Here is a 20970-nt window from a genome sequence, read left to right as displayed (position 1 = left end):
TAACAAATGCAGCGGGAGTCATGTCCTATTTTTTTCAAATCGGATAAAAAATAAAGCTTTTATGGCTGCTATATCCAAACATAGTCCGATCTGAAACATATTTAAATTGGATGTCGGGAGGTCTAAAACTACTCACCGTTTTAAATTTCAGCGAAATCGGATAAAAAACAGAGGCTCTGAAGCCATACCTTTTTTCGGCAGATCGGTCTATATAGTAGCTATACCTATATATAGTTCAATCCGTACCATATTTAAGTCGGATGTCGGGAGGCTTAAAAAACTCACTGTTTCAAATTTCAGCGAAATCGGGTAATAAATATGTAAAATATATTGTCATATCACTCTATTGTGTTTCACAATCCTCTTAATATCTTCTAGTTTTTAGTACATACTAGCCGACCCGGGCCCGCTCCGCTGCGCCTTGTTTTATTTTATATGGAATAAAAGTTTCCTTGGAATATTTATTTTCGACAATTAAAGATCTTTTAGTGAAATACCATGCTAACTTGACTAACAGTTTAACAATATAAGTGCCTTTGTCCGAATCCGATATGATCTTTATTGGTCTACGAATTTAAGTTTGGATGTAAGGTGTACCCCATTATTAAAATACTTCATTTCAGCCCGATATTCTCATGATATCTGATTTAGGGTTGTTTTCGGGGGTGAGGTGGTCCCCCAGGCACATGGCAATGAAAAAATATCAGCATCGTGCTCTTCTTTCAAAAACCATTTATTCAAACCCCACATTGCCATTGGTTTAGGGGAGTTATACGATGAGGCGACCCCAAAACACATGACCCAAAATAAGTTATCAAATTTGTTTTCTAATCTTAAATACCACATATTGGCATTGTCGACAAATTTCTACCCTTTGCGGGGTGTTTTGAGGAAGGGGTGATGCCCTAAATACATGGTCCTAAATTTGGATATCAAATTCGTATTCTACTCCCAAATATCTTTATTTGCGCCCCATTTTGCGATGGTCACTAAAAAATTGCTGCTTGTGTGGTGTTGTGGGAAAGGGGTTGACCCCCAGAAAATTGGTCCCGAAAGTGGGTATCAATTCTTGCTCTACCCCCCAATACCTTTCATTTAATCTCAACATTCATTTAATCATCGGTAAATATGGCCGATTTAGGGGTGTTTTGGGGATTAGGTTGGTCGCCCGAACACTAAGCCCGGAAAATATATCAGCAACGTGCTCTATTCTCATATATCTATATACCATTTATTTGAACCCCATATTGCCATTGGCCTCAAAATTGGATATCAAATTCGTTTTCAAAACTCATTTAAACTCCTTATTGCAATAGTCAGCAAATATGTCCGGTTTGGGGTATTGGCCCTAAAAACTATAAATATTTAGTTCCACTCTCTTTAAGACCCAAATTGTCTTGGTGAGCAAATACGTCCTACTTGGGGTTTGTTATGGTGGTAGGACGTCCCCTAGACAGTTGGTCCCTAATGTTTATATCAGATACGTGGTCTACTCCCAAATATCTTTTATTTGAGCCCCATATTTCCATAGTCGGCAAACATGACGGGCTTGGGGGGTGTTTTGGGGGATGGGCGGCCACTCAGTGAGTTGGCCTTGAAAATATATATCGGATTCGTGTTCCACTTTAAAAACCCTCTTATTTGAGCCTTCTATTGCAGTAGTCAGCAAATATTTCCTATTTGGGTGGTGTTGCGGGGGTGGTGTGGCCCCATAGACATTTTTCCACAAATATTGATATCAGATTCGTGCTTTACTCTCAAAGACCTTTCATTTGAGCCCCATATGGCTATGGTCGTAAATTTTTCCACTTTGGGGGATGTTTTTGGGGATAGGTCCATATTTCCCATATTTGGATATCAGATTCTAATTCTACACTCAAATAACATTTATTTAAGCGCCATATTTCCATGGTCAGTCCTGTCTGGGGGGTGTTTTGGGGAAATGGGGCCAATCCCCCCCCCCAGAAACGTGGTCCCACATTCGGAAATCAGATTCGTATTCTACTCGCAAATACCTTTCATTGGAGTCCCATATTGTCATGGTCGGTAAATATGTCCGATTAAGGGGTGTTTTGGGGCTTGGGGTGGTCCCCTTAGCACTTGGTCCTACAATTGGATATCAGATAGGTTTTCTTATCCTAAATGCCTTTCATTTGAGTCCCATATTGCCGTGATTGGTCATAATATATGTTTGGTAGGTTTTAGGGTGGGGCAGCCCCCCTAGGTACCCCATCCGAAATTTGGATACCAAATTTTTATACCCTCCACCATAAGATGAAGGGTATACTAATTTCGTCATTCTGTTTGTAACTACTCGAAATATTCGTCTGAGACCCCATAAAGTATATATATTCTTGATCGTCGTGAAATTTTATGTCGATCTAGCCATGTCCATCCGTCCGTCCGTCTGTCTGTCGAAAGCACGCTAACTTCCGAAGGAGTAAAGCTAGCCGCCTGAAATTTTGCACAAATACTTCTTATTAGTGTAGGTCGGTGGTGTTGTATATGGGCCATATCGGTCCATGTTTTGATATAGCTGCCATATAAACCGATCTTGGGTCTTGACTTCTTGAGCCTCTAGAGTGCGCAATTCTTATCCGATTGGAATGAAATTTCGCACGACGTGTTTTGTTATGATATCCAACAACTGTGCGAAGTATGGTTCAAATCGGTTTATAACCTGATATAGCTGCCATATAAACCGATCTTGAGTCTTGACTTCTTGTGCCTCTAGAGTGCGCAATTCTTATCCGATTGAAATGAAATTTTGCACGACGTGTTTTGCTGTTATATCCAACAACTGTGTCAAGTATGGTTCAAATCGGTCCATAACCTGATATAGCTGCCATATAAACCGATCTGGGGTCTTGACTTCTTGAGCCTCTAGAGTGCGCAATTCTTATCCGATTGGAATGAAATTTTGCACGACGTGTTTTGTTATGTCATCCAACAACTGTGCCAGGTATGCTTCAAATCGGCCCATAACCTTACATAGCTGTCATATAAACCGATCTTGGGTCCAATTTGAATGAATTTTGGTACGTAGTATTTTGTTATGATATCCAACAACTGTGCCAAATATGGTTCAAATTGGTTCATAACCTGATATAGCTGTCATATAAACAGATCTGGGGACTTGACTTCTTGAGCCTCTAGAGGTCGCATTTATTACCCGATTTGCCTGACATTTTGTACGACGTATTCTCTCATGACCATTAACATACGTGTTTATTATGGTCTGAATCGGTCTATAGCCCGATACAGATCCCATATAAATCGTTCTCTCTATTTTACTTCGTGAGCCCCAATGGGCGCAATTCTTATACGAATTGGCGGAAATTTTACACAGGTCTCCAACATATAATTTAATTGTGGTCCGAACCGGACCATATCTTGATATCGTTTTAATAGCAGAGCAACTCTTTTCTTATATCCTTTTTTGCCTAAGAAGAGATGCCGGGAAAAGAAGTCGACAAATGCGATCCATGGTGGAGGGTATATAAGATTCGGCCCGGCCGAACTTAGCACGCTTTTACTTGTTATATATAAGATTTACGAATTCCATATGTATTTATGACTTTGTGTAATATATTGTATATATCTACTATGGGATGCAACGTAAATGTTTGATCCGACAGCTGTTTACGCAGCAATTTTCCAGAAATAAATTGATTAATCCGAAAGTCGGTTTTTATTGTTTATTAGTTAACAATTCCAGAACGAATGAAGAAAATGGATATCTAAGTTTTCTGTGAAATAAATATTTGACAAACAATTGAAAATGTTACGTATGTTAAGTAAAAATTATATACAAAAAGTGTTTTGCTACTTAAAAGGAAAAACACCTACACTACATTTAATTCAGTACTTACATTTGAATAGTAAAGTTCTCCTTTTTATACCCTCCACCATAAGATGGGGGGTATACTAATTTCGTCATTCTGTTTGTAACTACTCGAAATATTCGTCTGAGACCCCATAAAGTACATATTTTCTTGATCGTCGCGACATTTTATGTCGATCTAGCCATGTCCGTCCGTCTGTCCGTCCGTCCGTCTGTCTGTCGAAAGCACGCTAACTTCCGAAGGAGTAAAGCTAGCCGCTTGAAATTTTGCACAAATACTTCTTATTAGTGTAGGTCGGTTGGTATTGCAAATGGGCCATATCGGTCCATATTTTAATATAGCTGCCATATAAACCGATCCTTTGTCTTGACTTCTTGAGCCTCTAGAGTACGCAATTCTTGTCCGATTGGAATGAAATTTTGCACGACGTGTTTTGTTATGACATCCAACAACTGTGCCAGGTATGCTTCAAATCGGCCCATAACCTTACATAGCTGTCATATAAACCGATCTTGGGTCTTAACTTCTTGAGCCTCTAGAGTGCGCAATTCTTATCCGATTTGAATGGGTTTTGGCACGTAGTATTTTGTTATGACATCCAACAACTGTACCAAGTATGGTTCAAATCGGTCCATAACCTGATATAGCTAGAGGGCCCAATTCCAATCCGATTTGGCTGAAATTTTGCATGACGCATTTTATTCTTACTTTCAACAACTGTGTCAAATAACTTTCAAATCGGTCCATAACCTGATATAGCTGCCATATAAACCGATCTGGGATCTTGACTTCTTGAGCCCTAGAGGTCGCAATTACTATCCGATATGCCTGAAATTTTGTACGACGGATCCTCTCATGACCATCAACAAACGCGTTTATTATGGTCTGAATCGGTCTATTGCCCGATACAGCTCCCATATAAATCGTTCTCTCTATTTTACTTCTTGAGCCCCCAATGGGCGCAATTCTTATTCGAATTGGCTGAATTTTTACACAGGTCTCCAACATATAATTTAATTGTGGTCCGAACCGGACCATATCTTGATATCGCTCTAATCGCAGAGCAAATCTTTTCTTATATCCTTTTTTGCCTAAGAAGAGATGCCGGGAAAAGAACTCGACAAATGCGATCCATGGTGGAGGGTATATAAGATTCGGCCCGGCCGAACTTAGCACGCTTTTACTTGTTATCTCATGTACTAGACTTGACTTTCATTTAATACTTCGACTGCCAACATAGGTTATGGGTCCGGTCATTGCCAACGTGCATTAGTAGTTTTAAGTTAACGTCTAAGTCAGTTAAGATGTTTTGAAAAGTTTTTGATATTGTCCAACGTTGATATTGGCCATATTTGAAAGATGGCAAGTTCGGCACAAATTGAACAAGTAAGAGCGTGCTAAATTCGGCCGGGCCGAATTTTATATACCCTCCACCACGGATCGCATTTGTCGAGCTCTTGCCCCAGTATCTCTTTTTAGGCAAACAAAGGATAAAAGAAAAGAATTGCTATGTTATTGGAACAATATCAAGTTATGGTTCATTTCGGACCATAGTTGAACTGAATATTGGAGACCATAGCAGAAGTCATCGTGTAAAATTTCAGCCAAATCTAGTAAGAATTGCGCACTTTAGGACCTGAAGAACTAAAATAGGGAGATCGGTTTTTAGAGGAGCTGTATTAAGCTATAAACCGATTCATGCCACGTATGTTAGAGATCATGAGAGAAGCCGTTGTACAAAATTTTAGCTAAATCGGATATTAATAACGCCCTCTAGTGACTCGAGAAGTCAAGACCCCAGATAGGTTTATATGACAGCTATATCAGGCTATGGACCGATTTGAACTATTATTAGCACAGTTGTTGGAAGTCATAACAAAACACGTCGTTCAAAATCTCAGCCCAATCGGATAGGAATTGCGCACTCTAGACGCTCAAGAATTCAAGACCCCAGATAGGTTTATATGACAGCTATATCAGGTTATACACCGATGTCAACCATACTTGGCACAGTTGTTGGAAGTCATAATAAAACACTTCATGCAAAATTTCAGCCAAATCGGATAAGAATTGTGCCCTCTACCGGCTCAAGAAATCAAGATCCCAGATCGGTTTATATGGATCGTGTGGGAAGAAGAGCCATATCAAGGCGAATTGTAATAGCAGCAATTCTAAAGTTGCTGTAATGAGTGTGAGGGTGATGAGTAACTCTGGCTCAAGTCCCAATGAGTGGATTGTTGATAGTGGAGCATCATCACATATGAGCTGGGTAAAGAGTATTTTCTCTTCATTAAGAAAACACAAGCAGAATTTCTGGGGATTTTGGTTTAGCAGAAGGTATAGGTAATGTAGAATTAAAATCGTAGTACACCGACATTATTCTATACAACGTTCTCTTCGTGCCGAAAATATATGCAAATTTTTTGTGTTTCTATAATATAATTGAGCGTATGCAAAAACAAAAGATGACCATATGATTTTTGAAGCCCGTTCAAATGAAGGTGTTTTTACAACAACACTTCTGTCCCTTAAACACGTAATGATGGCAAGTTCAGTAAATGACAATGAGATTTGACATAGGCGGTTAGGTCATTTGAATTATAATGAAATGTTCAAGCTACAGAAAATGAAATGATACGAGGCTTATCAGTCAATCCAAAGGCGAATATTTCTTGTGCTATGTCAAAGGTAGCTGTCCAACCTTTTCCGAAGTATGGTGAGTGTTCCACAACAAGGCAATTGGAGTTGGTGCATACTGACATCTGTGGTCCGTTGCGAGTAGCAAGTGAAGGTGGAGCCTGGTACTTCATAACATGTATGGCCGACTATTCTCGTTTCGCCACCGTGTACTTCCTAAAGCAGAAGTTGGAAGCATTTCAGGCTATTAAGGAATTCCACAGCAGTGCAGAAAGGCAAACTGGATTGAAGCTGAAATCGCTCAAAAGTGACAACGGGTGTGAGTATTTGTCTAGGTCGTTACAAATGTGTTTATCGTCCGCAGGTATACAATAGCAAACCACTATGTGCTGAACCCCGCAACAGAACGGAGTAGCAGAAAGGTTAAATAAAATCTTGGTTGAAACAGTGAGGTGCGTGCTGCTAGACTCTGGTTTACCATACTCATTTTGGTCTAAAGCTCTCAATATGGCAACTTATTTGAGAAACCGCTGTCACTCAAAGGTTCTAAAGAACAGAACCCCGTATGAATGTTGGTTCGGTAAGAATCGAACGGTGATTCATTTACGGACATTTGTATGTCATGCAGTTTCGTTAGATAAAAAACAGGCTGTTCCACTGTTGCTGTTGCTACCGAAAGATAAAGAATATGTGTTTGCTGGGTATGCACATCAGTCTAAGGCATATCGGTTATACCTCAAAGAAAGCAAAAGCATGACGATAGCCAGAGATGTTATTTTTTTTAACACAAACTCTCGAGTCAACTCGCTGATGTTCTTAACAACACCAACAACATGGACAAAGATCGGTTTTGTGTCGAATTGAAAACCACCCACCCACCGAAGATGAATGTCAACCAATAGCTGAGGCCGCGACAGGAAATGAAAGTGAGACATCGGAAGAAGAGGTGATAATGGAGGAGGAAGGGGGCAAACGTAAGAGAGGCAGGCCCAAAGTAATAAAGTCGAGTTTGATTCTCTCCTGAAAAACAGCATCTTGGAACTTGTGGAGAAACCAGAAGGCAAAAACGTAGTGGAACGCAAGTAGGTGTTTGTAACCAAAAGAGACCCATCCCTACAGAATGCAAAATGCAAAGCTCTCCTTGTAGCCCAGGGTTTCTCCCAAAAGTTCCAAGTTGATTATGCTGAGACGTACTCTTCTGTGGTGAGATTCACAGCTGTTAGCTTGATAAAGCTGTACAGAGAAACTTTTGGTCCACCATATTGACATTGTTTCTGCTTTCCTCAACGGAGATCTTCAAGAAGAAGTATTTGAGTCAACCACCCATGTTTATTATTAAAGAATTGTCCGATCATGTTTGTAAGCTGAGAAAATCAATTTACAGTCTTAAAAAGGCCGGAAGAGATTGGTACCGTAAAATAAATCAGATCTCGTCGATCTCAATTTTGTGCGTACTAAAACTGACAATTGCTTGTATGTCATAAAGAAGATGAGCTGGTTTTAGTAGCTATTTGTGTCAACGATATACTACTGTAATGTTCTTAAGAGAGCACTCTGAAAGAAGTGGTGTCACATTTGAATAAATTTGTGGATGCTATTGACAGAGGTCTAGTGAAATACTATTTAGGGATGCAAATAGAGACGAGATTTATTTACAAAATGTTTGTCTCAAGAACAAGTAAAAAGGCATTGAGTTTAAACCACCTTTGGTCAAAATACGGTGAAAGATGCATGCCTTATGCCCAATAGCAGCTATGTTCCGATTTGCACCAAATACTAATAAGTACAAGTCATTGTTCAATTGTGTATAACAAAATATTGATCTTTTTAGCAGCTACATCTACAAATAAACTGATCTGAACCATAAATGACACGGATGTCGAAAAGCCTAACATAAGTCATTGTATCAAATTTCAGTGAAATCGGATTATAAATGCGCTTTTTATGTGGCCAAGATTTTTAATCGGGATATCGGTCTATATGGCAGCTATATCCCAATCTTTGCCGTTTTGGGCCAAGTTGCCGAAACATGTCGAAGAGCCTAATACAACTCACTGTTCCAAATATCGGCGAAATCGGACAATAAATGCGCCTTTTATGGCCCCAAAACCTTAAATCGAGAGATCGGTCTATATGCCAGCTATATCCAAATCTGGATCGATCAGGGCCAAATTAAAGAAGTATGTCAAAGGTCCCAGCGCATCTCACAATCCCAAATTTCGACGAAATCGGACAATAAATGCGCTTTTTATGGGTCCAAAACCTTAAATCGAGATATCGGTCTATATGACAGCTATATCCAAGTCTGGACCGATCTGGCCCAAATTGAAGAAGGATACCTAAGGTCCCAGCGCATCTCACTGTCCCAAATTTCGACGAAATCGGACAATAAATGCTCTTTTTATGGGTCCAAAACCTTAAGTCGAGAGATCGGTCTATATGATAGCTATATCCAAATCTGGACCAATCTGGGCCAAATTCAAAAAGGATGTCGAGTGGCATAACACAATTCACTGTCCCAAATTTCAGCAATGTGGCTTTTATGGGTCTAAGACACTAAATCGGCGGATCGGTCTATATGGCAGCTATATCCAAATCTGGGCCGATCTGGCCAAATTGAAGAAGGATGCTTTTAGACAAAAGACCTTTATAGATCTTTTTATCTCATGTAATAGACTTGACTTTCATTTAAAACTTCGACTGCCAACAAAATTAATCTTTAATGGGCTTCAGACCCTTTATCCGCAGATCGGTCTATATGACAGCTATAACCAAACATAGTCCGATCTAAACATTTTTTGTGTCAGATATCGACAGGTTTAAAGCTATTCACTATTTCTAATTTCAGCGAAATCGGGTAAAAAAAGCTTTTATGGGCTTGAGACCCTTTATCGGGAGGTCGGTTTATACGGCAGCTGTAATCAAATATAGTCCGATTTGAACCGTATTTAAGTCGGATGTCGGAAGGCTTAAAACATCTCACTGTTTCAAATTTCAACGAAATCGGTAAGAAAAATAAAGCTTTTATGGGCTTAAGACCCTGTATCGGCAGATCGGTCTATATAGTAACTATGTCTAAGTATAGTCCAATCTCAACTTTATTTCGGTTTAATGGCCCGTTCAAGAACTTGACCAGCGTTCATCGAAAGACGTCTCTGTGCCAAATTTCAGCTCAATATTTCAATTTTTTGAGGGTGTAGAGTGATTGCAACAGACGGACGGACAGACACACGGATATCGTTGAATCGTCTTAGAATGTTACGATGATCCGAAATATATATACTTTGTAGGGTCGGAAATTGATATTTCAATGTGTTGCAAACGGAAAGACTTAATAAATTTTCCCCCTAATTTATGGTGGTGGGTATAAAAAAATGAGAATATTTTTATACCCTCCTCCATAGAATAGGGGGTATACTAAATTCGGCATTCTGTTTGTAACTACTCGAAATATTCGTCTGAGGCCCCATAAAGTATATATATTCTTGTCGATCTAGCCATGTCCGTCCGTCTGTCCGTCCGTCCGTCTGTCTGTCGAAAGCACGCTAACTTCCGAAGGAGTAAAGCTAGCCGCTTGAAATTTTGCACAAATACTTTTTTTAGTGAAGGTCGGTTGGTATTGCAAATGGGCCATATCGGTATATGTTTTGATATAGCTGCCAAATAAACCGATCTTGGGTCTTGAATTCTTGAGCCTCTAGAGTGCGCAATTCTTATCCGATTGGAATGAAATTTCGCACGACGTGTTTTGCTACGAAAACCAATTACTGTGGCAAGTATGGTTCACATCGGACCATAACCGAATATAGCTGCCATATAAAACGATCTTGGGTCTTGATTTCTTGAGCCTCTAGAGAGCGCAAATCTTATCCGATTGGAATGATATTTGCACAAAGTGTTTAAGTGTCACTTCTAAAAACTGTGCCAAGTATGGGTCAAATCGGTCCATAACCTGATATAGCTGCCATAAAAACCAAATTAGGTCTTGACTTCTTGAGCCTCTAGAGAGCGCAATTCTTATCCGATTGGAATGAAATTTTGCACTACGTGTTTTGTTATGACTTCCAATAACTGTGCCAAGTATGGTTCAAATCGGTCTATAACTTGATATAGCTGCCATAAAAACCGATCTTGGGTCTTGAATTCTTGAGCCTCTAGAAGGCGCAATTCTTATCCGATTAGAATGAAATTTTGCACTACGTGTTTTAGTATCACTTCTAACAACTGTGCTAAGTATGATTCAATTCGTGCCATTACCTGGTATAGCTGTCATATAAACCGATCTTGGGTCTTGACTTCTTGAGCCTCTAGAGGGCGCAATTCTCATCCGATTTGACTGAATTTTTGCACATAGTGTTTTAGTGTCACTTCTAACAACTGTGCGAAGTATCGTTCAAATCGGTCCATAACCTGATGTAGCTGCCATATAAACCGATCTTGGGTCTTGACTTCTTGAGCCTCTAGAGGGCGCAATTCTTATCCAATTGTAATGAAATTTTGCACGACGTGTTTTGTTATGATGTCCAACAACTGTGCCAAGTATGGTTTAAATCGGTCCATCACCTGATATAGCTGCCATATAAACCGATCATGGGTCTTGACTTCTTGAGCCTCTAGAGGGCGCAATTCTTATCCGATTGTAATGAAATTTTGCACGACGTGTTTTGTTATGATGTCCAACAACTGTGCCAAGTATGGTCCAAATCGGTCCATAACCTGATATAGCTGCCATATAAACCGATCTTGGGTCTTGACTTCTTGAGCCTCTAGAGAGCGCAATTCTTATCCGATTGGCTGAAATTTTGCATGACGTATTTTATTCTTACTTTCAACTACTGTGTCAAATTAGGTTCAAATCGGTTCATAACCTGATATAGCTGTCATGTAAACCGATCTGGGATATTAACTTCTTGAGCCTGTAGAGGTCGCAATTATTATCCGATTTGCCTGAAATTGTGTACGACGGATTCTCTCATGACCATCAACATACGTGTTTATTATGGTCTGAATCGGTCAATAGCCCGATACAGCGCCCATATAAATCGATCTCTCTATTTTACTTCTTGAGCCCCCAAAGGGCGCAATTCTTATTCGAATTGGCTGACATTTTACACAGGTCTCCAACATATAATTTAATTGTGGTCCAAACAGGACCATATCTTGATATCGCTCTAATAGCGATATCATGATATCGATATATCCTGTTTTGCCTAAGAAGAGATGTCTGGAAAAGAACTCGACAAATGCGATCAATGGTGGAGGGTATATAAGATTCGGCCCGGCCGAACTTGGCACGCTCTTACTAGTTTTTTGCAAAATATTGGGTAGAATCCAATTTTTACATAATATTGTGCAGAAATAAAAGTTAGACAACATTTTTCTTGGAAATAAATGTTTGATCTTTGGATAGGTATTTTTGTACACTAAACTGTTCCAAATATGTCCTCCAAAGTAACATCATATATTTTCAAATTATCTGCTGTCCAATTGTCCAGTGTACTCAAAGTTTTGTGGCTTAGCTCATCCTTAAAGGCACCAACAATGCCGCGACGCATGTACCTGGAAAAGGTGTTAAAAATAAAATTAATTTTATTTATAAAAAGTAGAAAAAAGAATTGGCAAACCTACTCAAAATCTGATCGAATATGGGGACTACCATGACCATTCCTCACAGAGAATGTTAAATTGGTACTGGGACTACCTACAATCGGCGTATAAAATTAAGTAGTTTTCGTTTTGACAAAGCTGTTAAGAATTTAATTGTGGTCCAAACAGGACCATATCTTGATATCGCTCTAATAGCGATATCATGATATCGATATATCCTGTTTTGCCTAAGAAGAGATGTCTGGAAAAGAACTCGACAAATGCGATCAATGGTGGAGGGTATATAAGATTCGGCCCGGCCGAACTTGGCACGCTCTTACTAGTTTTTTGCAAAATATTGGGTAGAATCCAATTTTTACATAATATTGTGCAGAAATAAAAGTTAGACAACATTTTTCTTGGAAATAAATGTTTGATCTTTGGATAGGTATTTTTGTACACTAAACTGTTCCAAATATGTCCTCCAAAGTAACATCATATATTTTCAAATTATCTGCTGTCCAATTGTCCAGTGTACTCAAAGTTTTGTGGCTTAGCTCATCCTTAAAGGCACCAACAATGCCGCGACGCATGTACCTGGAAAAGGTGTTAAAAATAAAATTAATTTTATTTATAAAAAGTAGAAAAAAGAATTGGCAAACCTACTCAAAATCTGATCGAATATGGGGACTACCATGACCATTCCTCACAGAGAATGTTAAATTGGTACTGGGACTACCTACAATCGGCGTATAAAATTAAGTAGTTTTCGTTTTGACAAAGCTGTTAAGAATTTACCTTTCATTTTTTTAAACGATAGGTGCTCTTCTAACTTTTCCAAATCTTTATCGCTTAGCTGAGGTTTCTCTAGAAAATGGTTTAGTTCGATTAGAACTTTTCTCAAATTCCTTTTCATGGCTTCATAGGTGGTAAAGAAAATATTCTCCTCATGACGCATTTGCCAAAATTCCATAAGATGCTCCCAGTATGGAGAATACATTATGTCATTATTTATTATATCCTCCACAAAGTCATCAATCTGGTCACCCACCCAGGTGCCAAGGCCACGAAGAAAATGAAAATAGGATATTGCAGTATCTTTGGGATTGCGGGCGCAATAAATGATCTGTAAAGCAAAGGCAGGGAAAGTTTAGATAAGAACAAGTAAGGAAAGGCAAAAGTCGGGCGCCATTCACACACCCTAAAAGTACCAGTGGGAGCTATGTCTAATTCTGAACCAATTTTGATGGACCTCGGCGAATGTTTGAGATGGGTCATTAAACAATCCATATCAAATTTCTAGCAAATATGTTCGAACTATAATAAATACGGTTGACAAATAAAAACATTATTGCAAATTACCCAAAATCTGACTTACATATATATGCGAGCTATATCTAAACCTGAACCGATTTTGATCAAACTTTATGGATATTGTGGAAGTTGTCCAGGAAAGCGCTGTACAAAATTTTGGGAAGATAAACCGATTTAAACCGTACTTAGCACTGTTGTTGGAAATCATAATAAAAAACGTCATGCAAAATTTGAGGCAAATCGGATAAGAATTGCGCCCTGTAGTGGCTCAAGAAATCAAGACCCAAGATCGGTTTATATGGCAGCTGTATAAAAACATGGACCGATATGGGCCATTTACAATCCCAATCGACCATCACTAATAAGAAGTATTTGTGCAAAATTTCAAGCGCCTAGCTCTATTCCTGCGAAAGTTAGCGAATTTTGACAGACAGACAGACGGACATGGCAAGATGGAAATAAAATATCATAACGATCAAGAATACATATATTTTATGGGGTCTTAGACGAATATGTGGAGTAGTTATAAACAGAATGACGAAATTGGTGTACCCCATTCCTACGGTAGAGGGTATAAAAATCACAAAATACAATACAAAATAAAATTTCTCTATGTAAATATAAAATTTGAATGAATTTTTTTCCAAAGGCAAAATTGAAATGAAATATTGCCTGAAGGCAAAATGTTGCTCAGGCGCGGGCATCCTCCAAGTTGTTTTTTCTAAAAGAAAGATTTTGATAATATGCAATAACATCTTTTTAAACTCAATAAACAATTTCCTAAAATTCTTACTATAGACAATTTTTGATAAATATTTTTAAAGACAACATGTTAACCCATTACGCTTGATCACGATTCCTTTGTCCAATTTGAATGAAATTATATATATATTATATATATCCATAATTTAGGGAGATTATATTGACGTAGTCTTTTTTTGACATTTTTTCAACAACCATTAAAAAGAAAAAAATAAAAATAATTCTCAAAATTTTTGAAAAATAAATAAACTTCGTTTTTTCAAGCCACAATGTATTTACCAAAAAAACTTTAGTTTTTTTTAATACTTTATGTTACGAGGATTTTGTGGGTAGAACGGAATTCATAACTTTTTTCTTTTTCGAGGTTATTTTTTTATACCCTCAACCATAGGATGGGTGGTATACTAATTTCGTCATTCTGTTTGTAACTACTCGAAATATTCGCCTGAGACCCCATAAAGTATATATATTCTTGATCGTCGTGACATTTTATGTCGATCTAGCCATGTCCGTCCGTCCGTCTGTCCGTCCGTCTGTCTGTCGAAAGCACGCTAACTTCAGAAGGAGTAAAGCTAGCCGCTTGAAATTTTGCACAAATACTTCTTATTAGGGTAGGTCGGTTGGTATTGTAAATGGGCCATTTCGGTCCACGTTTTGATAAAGCTGCCATATAAACCGATCTTGTGTTTTGTTATGATATCTAACAACTGTGCCAAGTATGGTTCAAATCGGTCCATAACCTGATATAGCTGTCATATAAACCGATCTTGGGTCTTTACTTCTTGAGCCTCTAGAGTTCGCAATTCTTATCCGATTTGAATGAGTTTTGGCACGACGTGTTTTGTTATGATATCCAACAACTGTGCCAAGTATGGTTTGAATCGGTCCATAACCTGATATAGCTGTCATATAAACCGATCTTGGGTCTTGACTTCTTGAGCCTCTAGAGGGCGCAATTCTTATCCGATTTGAATGAAATTGAAATGAGCGCAAAAGAAAAAAAATCATCAAAATACTGAACCTATTTCTCTAACACTTTCATTATAAATCTAAGATATTTGTAAAGACAATTACATTTTGAAGACTTTAACAGAATAGAATCAACCTATGCATAGTGTTTCGTCAACTAGTACAAAATTCAGCTCTGATTTTAAGCAATTGTCATGGGTCAGTTCCTAAACCCAGTAGCGACCAGAATTTCACAGTAACAGAAGAATTTAGAAAATTTTCGATTTTGAATAAATATGGTGAACAGCCATATTGGCCAATAAATGCGTTTGCAGTGGGTCTAGAAATGAACATCGGGCGAAAAGGCATGTCTGTACCCAATTTGAAAACGATCGGATGAAAATTGCGACCTGTAGTTTGTACACAATTTAACATGGACAGACGGACAAACCGACAGATGGACACAACTAAATCGAATCAGAAAGTGATTCTGAGTCGATCGTTATACTTATCAATGGTTCTTTCTCTCTTCCTGCTGGGTGTTACAAACAAATGCACTAAGTCATAATACCCTGTACCACAGTAGTTGTGTAGGGTATAAAAAAGTAGAAGAAACTTGGTATGAAAACAAATATTAAAAACAATTTTTAAATTTTTTTCATAATTGTTCATTTTATAAAAATAAATAAAATTACATAGATTGCAAAGTAAAATCCCCCTTTTTTAAGTTTTACCACTTCTCTTACCTTGGCTTTCTTCTTCCATATTTCATTGGGTATTAAATGGGCTGGTAGATGTGTTTTCAAAACTCTAGGTGATTTAGCTTCTTCAGCCTGCTCAACAGAATTGCCTGGTGCAGAGCTATACAAGCCGCTATAGCTACACATAAAAAGTTTATAAAAAATTCTTCTTTCTATAAGCTTTTCACTACTAAACTACTTACTCCAAAAATACACTTCGTTTGGGTATAAGAATATCTCTATTGGCTCTATCAAAATCCAAGTTATTGCACAACAACCAGGCTGCTTCCTGTATCCAGGTAGTGCCACTTTTGGGAAATGTTATCACATAGACATCATCGCCTCTCACTTGCAACTCATAGATTTTTTTTAAAATCGTTTCATCCTCAAATGGTAGAGAACACCAACGCTCCAGCCAATCCACCTTGCTCAAGGGAACATTTTTTCCTGTTGAAGCCGCATCTATGAACTTGCGTTGCCTTTGTCTTTTGCAAATATTTGCCGATGTACGCGAGCGACTGGTTATCATTGTCGAAAACAACTAAACTAAAATTTCAAATGGGCCTGTGCTTGTAGGCCTAGATGAAACTATAAAACATTGCTTATCTATATACAGGTCATGTCTCTATTTGTTATTATACTCACCACCATAGGATGGGGGTATTCCAATCTAGTCATTCCGTTTGTAACACCTCGAAATATTGATCTAAGACCCAATAAAGTATATATAGGCCTGTTCCGCTTTTCGAATTCGCAAAACAAAACAAAATTGTTTCGCTTAGAATCTCTAAGTCTTAAACTTTTATGGTTTAACATCATTTGAGGTTCCTCTATATAAATTTATATAGAAATTTGATTAGAATATGTATTCCAGAATAAATATGACAAGTTATGCAAAATAGAAAGCAATGAAAATCTTTCGTTTTGCGTTTTCGAAAACCGGAAAAGGTCTGATATATCCTTGTTCGTCTCGACATTCTGAGTCGATCTAGCCATGGCCGTCCGTTCGTCCTTACATCCGTCTGTCGAAATCGGGATAACGGTCGAACACGTAAAGCTAGCCAATTGAAATTTTTGCACAGATACTTAATATTGATGTAGGTCGTCGGGGATTGCAAATGGTCCATATCGGTTCAGATTTAAATATAGCTCCCATATAAACCGATCTCCCGATTTGACTTCTACAGCCCCTGGAAGCCACAGCGTATGTCATAATTGGCTGAAATTTTGCATTTAGTGTTCTATTATAACTTTCAACAATTGCACTTAGCATTGCCCAAATCGGTCTATAACCAGATATAGCTCAAATTTAAACCGATTTTCCGATTCGACTTCTTGAGTCCTTACAAGTCGCAATTTTTGTCCGATTTGGAATTTTGCATTCGGTGGAATTTTGAATTCTGTTAAGACTTCCAACAACTGTGCCAAATAAGATCCAAATCAGTCTATAACCTCATAAAGCTCCAATGTAAACCGGTCTCTCGATTATCCTTGTTCGGTTATTAGAAGCTTTAATTTTTGCTGATTTGACACTTTGGCATGTAGAATAAAATTATGCCATTCAGCTAAATTTAGTTTGTATAAATATTTTGCAAAATCCATTGTGGTGGGTACCCAAGATTCGGCCCAGCCGAACTTAGGACGCTTTTACTTGTTTTAAATCATTAAATGAATAACCAAAATAAAATTATTTTGATATAGTACTTCTATTTGACACAATCTGCTAGAAATATATGAATAAAACAATTTTTAGTTACATCATTTACGATGCGGTTGTTTTTACAAATAAACCGAAGGTCTTTGTTTAGCTTGTGTTTATTTTAAAGCTATTAAAGATTAAGTACTAAATAAGGTAGGAGAATTCAGAACTTGGGAAGAATGAAATGGAAAAAATCATTTGTATAAAAATGATTTTTTTATTAAACATCTTCCCCGAGGTTAAATTTTTCTATAGAAAATTTCACCGGGGCTAAAATTTTCTCGGGGTGATCCAATCCTACAGAAAACTTCACCCGGGGTGAACTTATCCTACAGAAAACTTTATCCGGGGTGAAAGTCTTCTAAAGAAAACTTCACACGCAGTGAACTTTTCCCATAGAAAACTATAGGAAAAGTTCACCCCGGGTGAAGTTTTCTATAGGAAATGTTAACCCCGGGTGAAGTTTTCGATAGGAAAAGTTCACCCCAGGTGAAGTTTTCTATAGGAAAAGTTCATCCCGGGTGAAGTTTTCTATAGGAAAAGTTCACCCCGGGTGAAGTTTTCTATAGGAAAAGTTCACCCCGGGTGAAGTTTTCTATAGGAAAAGTTCACCCCGGGTGAAGTTTTCTATAGAAAAAGTTCACCCCGGGTGAAGTTTTCTATAGGAAAAGTTCACCCCGGGTGAAGTTTTCTATAGGAAAAGTTCACCCCGGGTGAAGTTTTCTATAGGAAAAGTTCACCCCGGGTGAAGTTTTCTATAGGAAAAGTTCACCCCGGGTGAAGTTTTCTATAGGAAAAGTTCACCCCGGGTGAAGTTTTCTATAGGAAAAGTTCACCCCGGGTGAAGTTTTCTATAGGAAAAGTTCACCCCGGGTGAAGTTTTCTATAGGAAAAGTTCACCCCGGGTGAAGTTTTCTATAGGAAAAGTTCACCCCGGGTGAAGTTTTCTATAGGAAAAGTTCACCCCGGGTGAAGTTTTCTATAGGAAAAGTTCACCCCGGGTGAAGTTTTCTATAGGAAAAGTTCACCCCGGGTGAAGTTTTCTATAGGAAAAGTTCACCCCGGGTGAAGTTTTCTATAGGAAAAGTTCACCCCGGGTGAAGTTTTCTATAGGAAAAGTTCACCCCGGGTGAAGTTTTCTATAGGAAAAGTTCACCCCGGGTGAAGTTTTCTATAGGAAAAGTTCACCCCGGGTGAAGTTTTCTATAGGAAAAGTTCACCCCGGGTGAAGTTTTCTATAGGAAAAGTTAACCCCGGGTGAAGTTTTCTATAGGAAAAGTTCACCCCGGGTGAAGTTTTCTATAGGAAAAGTTCACCCCGGGTGAAGTTTTCTATAGAAAAAGTTCACCCCGGGTGAAGTTTTCTATAGGAAAAGTTCACCCCGGGTGAAGTTTTCTATAGGAAAAGTTCACCCCGGGTGAAGTTTTCTATAGGAAAAGTTCACCCCGGGTGAAGTTTTCTATAGGAAAAGTTCACCCCGGGTGAAGTTTTCTATAGGAAAAGTTCACCCCGGGTGAAGTTTTCTATAGGAAAAGTTCACCCCGGGTGAAGTTTTCTATAGGAAAAGTTCACCCCGGGTGAAGTTTTCTATAGGAAAAGTTCACCCCGGGTGAAGTTTTCTATAGGAAAAGTTCACCCCGGGTGAAGTTTTCTATAGGAAAAGTTCACCCCGGGTGAAGTTTTCTATAGGAAAAGTTCACCCCGGGTGAAGTTTTCAATAGGAAAAGTTCACCCCGGGTGAAGTTTTCTATAGGAAAAGTTCACCCCGGGTGAAGTTTTCTATAGGAAAAGTTCACCCCGGGTGAAGTTTTCTATAGGAAAAGTTCACCCCGTGTGAAGTTTTCTATAGGAAAAGTTCACCCCGGGTGAAGTTTTCTATAGGAAAAGTTCACCCCGGGTGAAGTTTTCTATAGGAAAAGTTCACCCCGGGTGAAGTTTTCTATAGGAAAAGTTCACCCCGGGTGAAGTTTTCTATAGGAAAAGTTCACCCCGGGTGAAGTTTTCTATAGGAAAAGTTCACCCCGGGTGAAGTTTTCTATAGGAAAAGTTCACCCCGGGTGAAGTTTTCTATAGGAAAAGTTCACCCCGGGTGAAGTTTTCTATAGGAAAAGTTCACCCCGGGTGAAGTTTTCTATAGGAAAAGTTCACCCCGGGTGAAGTTTTCTATAGGAAAAGTTCACCCCGGGTGAAGTTTTCTATAGGAAAAGTTCAACCCGGGTGAAGTTTTCTATAGGAAAAGTTAACCCCGGGTGAAGTTTTCTATAGGAAAAGTTCACCCCGGGTGAAGTTTTCTATAGGAAAAGTTCACACCGGGTGAAGTTTTCTATAGGAAAAGTTCACCCCGGGTGAAGTTTTCTATAGGAAAAGTTCACCCCGGGTGAAGTTTTCTATAGGAAAAGTTCACCCCGGGTGAAGTTTTCTATAGGAAAAGTTCACCCCGGGTGAAGTTTTCTATAGGAAAAGTTCACCCCGGGTGAAGTTTTCTATAGGAAAAGTTCACCCCGGGTGAAGTTTTCTATAGGAAAAGTTCACCCCGGGTGAAGTTTTCTATAGGAAAAGTTCACCCCGGGTGAAGTTTTCTATAGGAAAAGTTCACCCCGGGTGAAGTTTTCTATAGGAAAAGTTCACCCCGGGTGAAGTTTTCTATAGGAAAAGTTCACCCCGGGTGAAGTTTTCTATAGGAAAAGTTCACCCCGGGTGAAGTTTTCTATAGGAAAAGTTCACCCCGGGTGAAGTTTTCTATAGGAAAAGTTCACCCCGGGTGAAGTTTTCTATAGGAAAAGTTCACCCCGGGTGAAGTTTTCTATAGGAAAAGTTCACCCCGGGTGAAGTTTTCTATAGGAAAAGTTCACCCCGGGTGAAGTTTTCTATAGGAAAAGTTCACCCCGGGTGAAGTTTTCTATAGGAAAAGTTCACCCCGGGTGAAGTTTTCTATAGGAAAAGTTCACCCCGGGTGAAGTTTTCTATAGGAAAAGTGAAGAGACTTGAGGAAATAAACTGTAATTATAGTGATAATTTAGTCACTGGTGACTTTAATAGTAATGTGCTTGAAGAGACAGATTTGACGGGGAGCATGGAATCAATAGGGTTGCATGTTGTTAGTTCCAATACTGCCACACACTATACAACGACAACAGAGACTCTTATTGACTTGTTCTTCGTAAGTTCCAAGACTGATATGAAGTTATATAATCAACTAGCTGACCCGGGCCCGTTTCGCTGCGCCTTTTTTAACTTTATATGGAACAAAAGTTTCCTTGGAATATTTATTTCGACAATAAAGGAGCTTTTAGAGAATTAACATGCTACGAAAATAGTACATCGCTCGACAAACAGTTTAACAATATAAGTGCCTTTATCTGAATCCCATATGATCTTTATTGGTCTACGAATTTAAGATTGGATGTAAGGTGTACTCCATTCTTAAAATACTTAATTT

General features: G+C 38.6%; 1 protein-coding gene and 1 long non-coding RNA gene across 2 annotated transcripts; both read right to left on the bottom strand.

Moving 5' to 3' along the window:
- Positions 1–11807: 11807 nt before the first annotated feature.
- Positions 11808–12193, bottom strand: LOC131994362 (uncharacterized). Its single transcript, XR_009396663.1, has 2 exons — positions 12111–12193; positions 11808–12041 (listed from the first exon to the last, which is right to left on the bottom strand). It is a non-coding gene; the product is annotated as an uncharacterized LOC131994362 (long non-coding RNA).
- A 238-nt stretch (positions 12194–12431) lies between these two features.
- On the bottom strand, positions 12432–16393 carry LOC106094280 (sulfotransferase 1E1). Its single transcript, XM_013261483.2, has 5 exons — positions 16036–16393; positions 15839–15971; positions 12867–13194; positions 12735–12807; positions 12432–12665 (listed from the first exon to the last, which is right to left on the bottom strand). The coding sequence occupies exons 1-5, from the start codon at positions 16359–16361 to the stop codon at positions 12530–12532; spliced, it is 996 nt and encodes a 331-aa protein (XP_013116937.2). The 5' UTR covers positions 16362–16393; the 3' UTR covers positions 12432–12529.
- Between the last annotated feature and the right edge of the window lie 4577 nt (positions 16394–20970).

The sequence above is a fragment of the Stomoxys calcitrans genome, chromosome 1 (genome assembly GCF_963082655.1).
Source record: "Stomoxys calcitrans chromosome 1, idStoCalc2.1, whole genome shotgun sequence".
Lineage (NCBI taxonomy): Eukaryota > Metazoa > Arthropoda > Insecta > Diptera > Muscidae > Stomoxys > Stomoxys calcitrans.
This window is presented reverse-complemented; position numbering and strand designations above follow the sequence as displayed.

Coding starts and splice junctions, on each gene's coding strand:
- LOC106094280 (XM_013261483.2), bottom strand. CDS start 16,361: ATGATAACCAGTCGCTCGCGTACATCGGCAAATATTTGCAAAAGACAA. Junction 12,808..12,866: donor ATCGTTTAAAAAAATGAAAG/GTAAATTCTTAA, acceptor CGCCGATTGTAG/GTAGTCCCAGTACCAATTTA. Junction 12,666..12,734: donor CATATTCGATCAGATTTTGA/GTAGGTTTGCCA, acceptor CACCTTTTCCAG/GTACATGCGTCGCGGCATTG.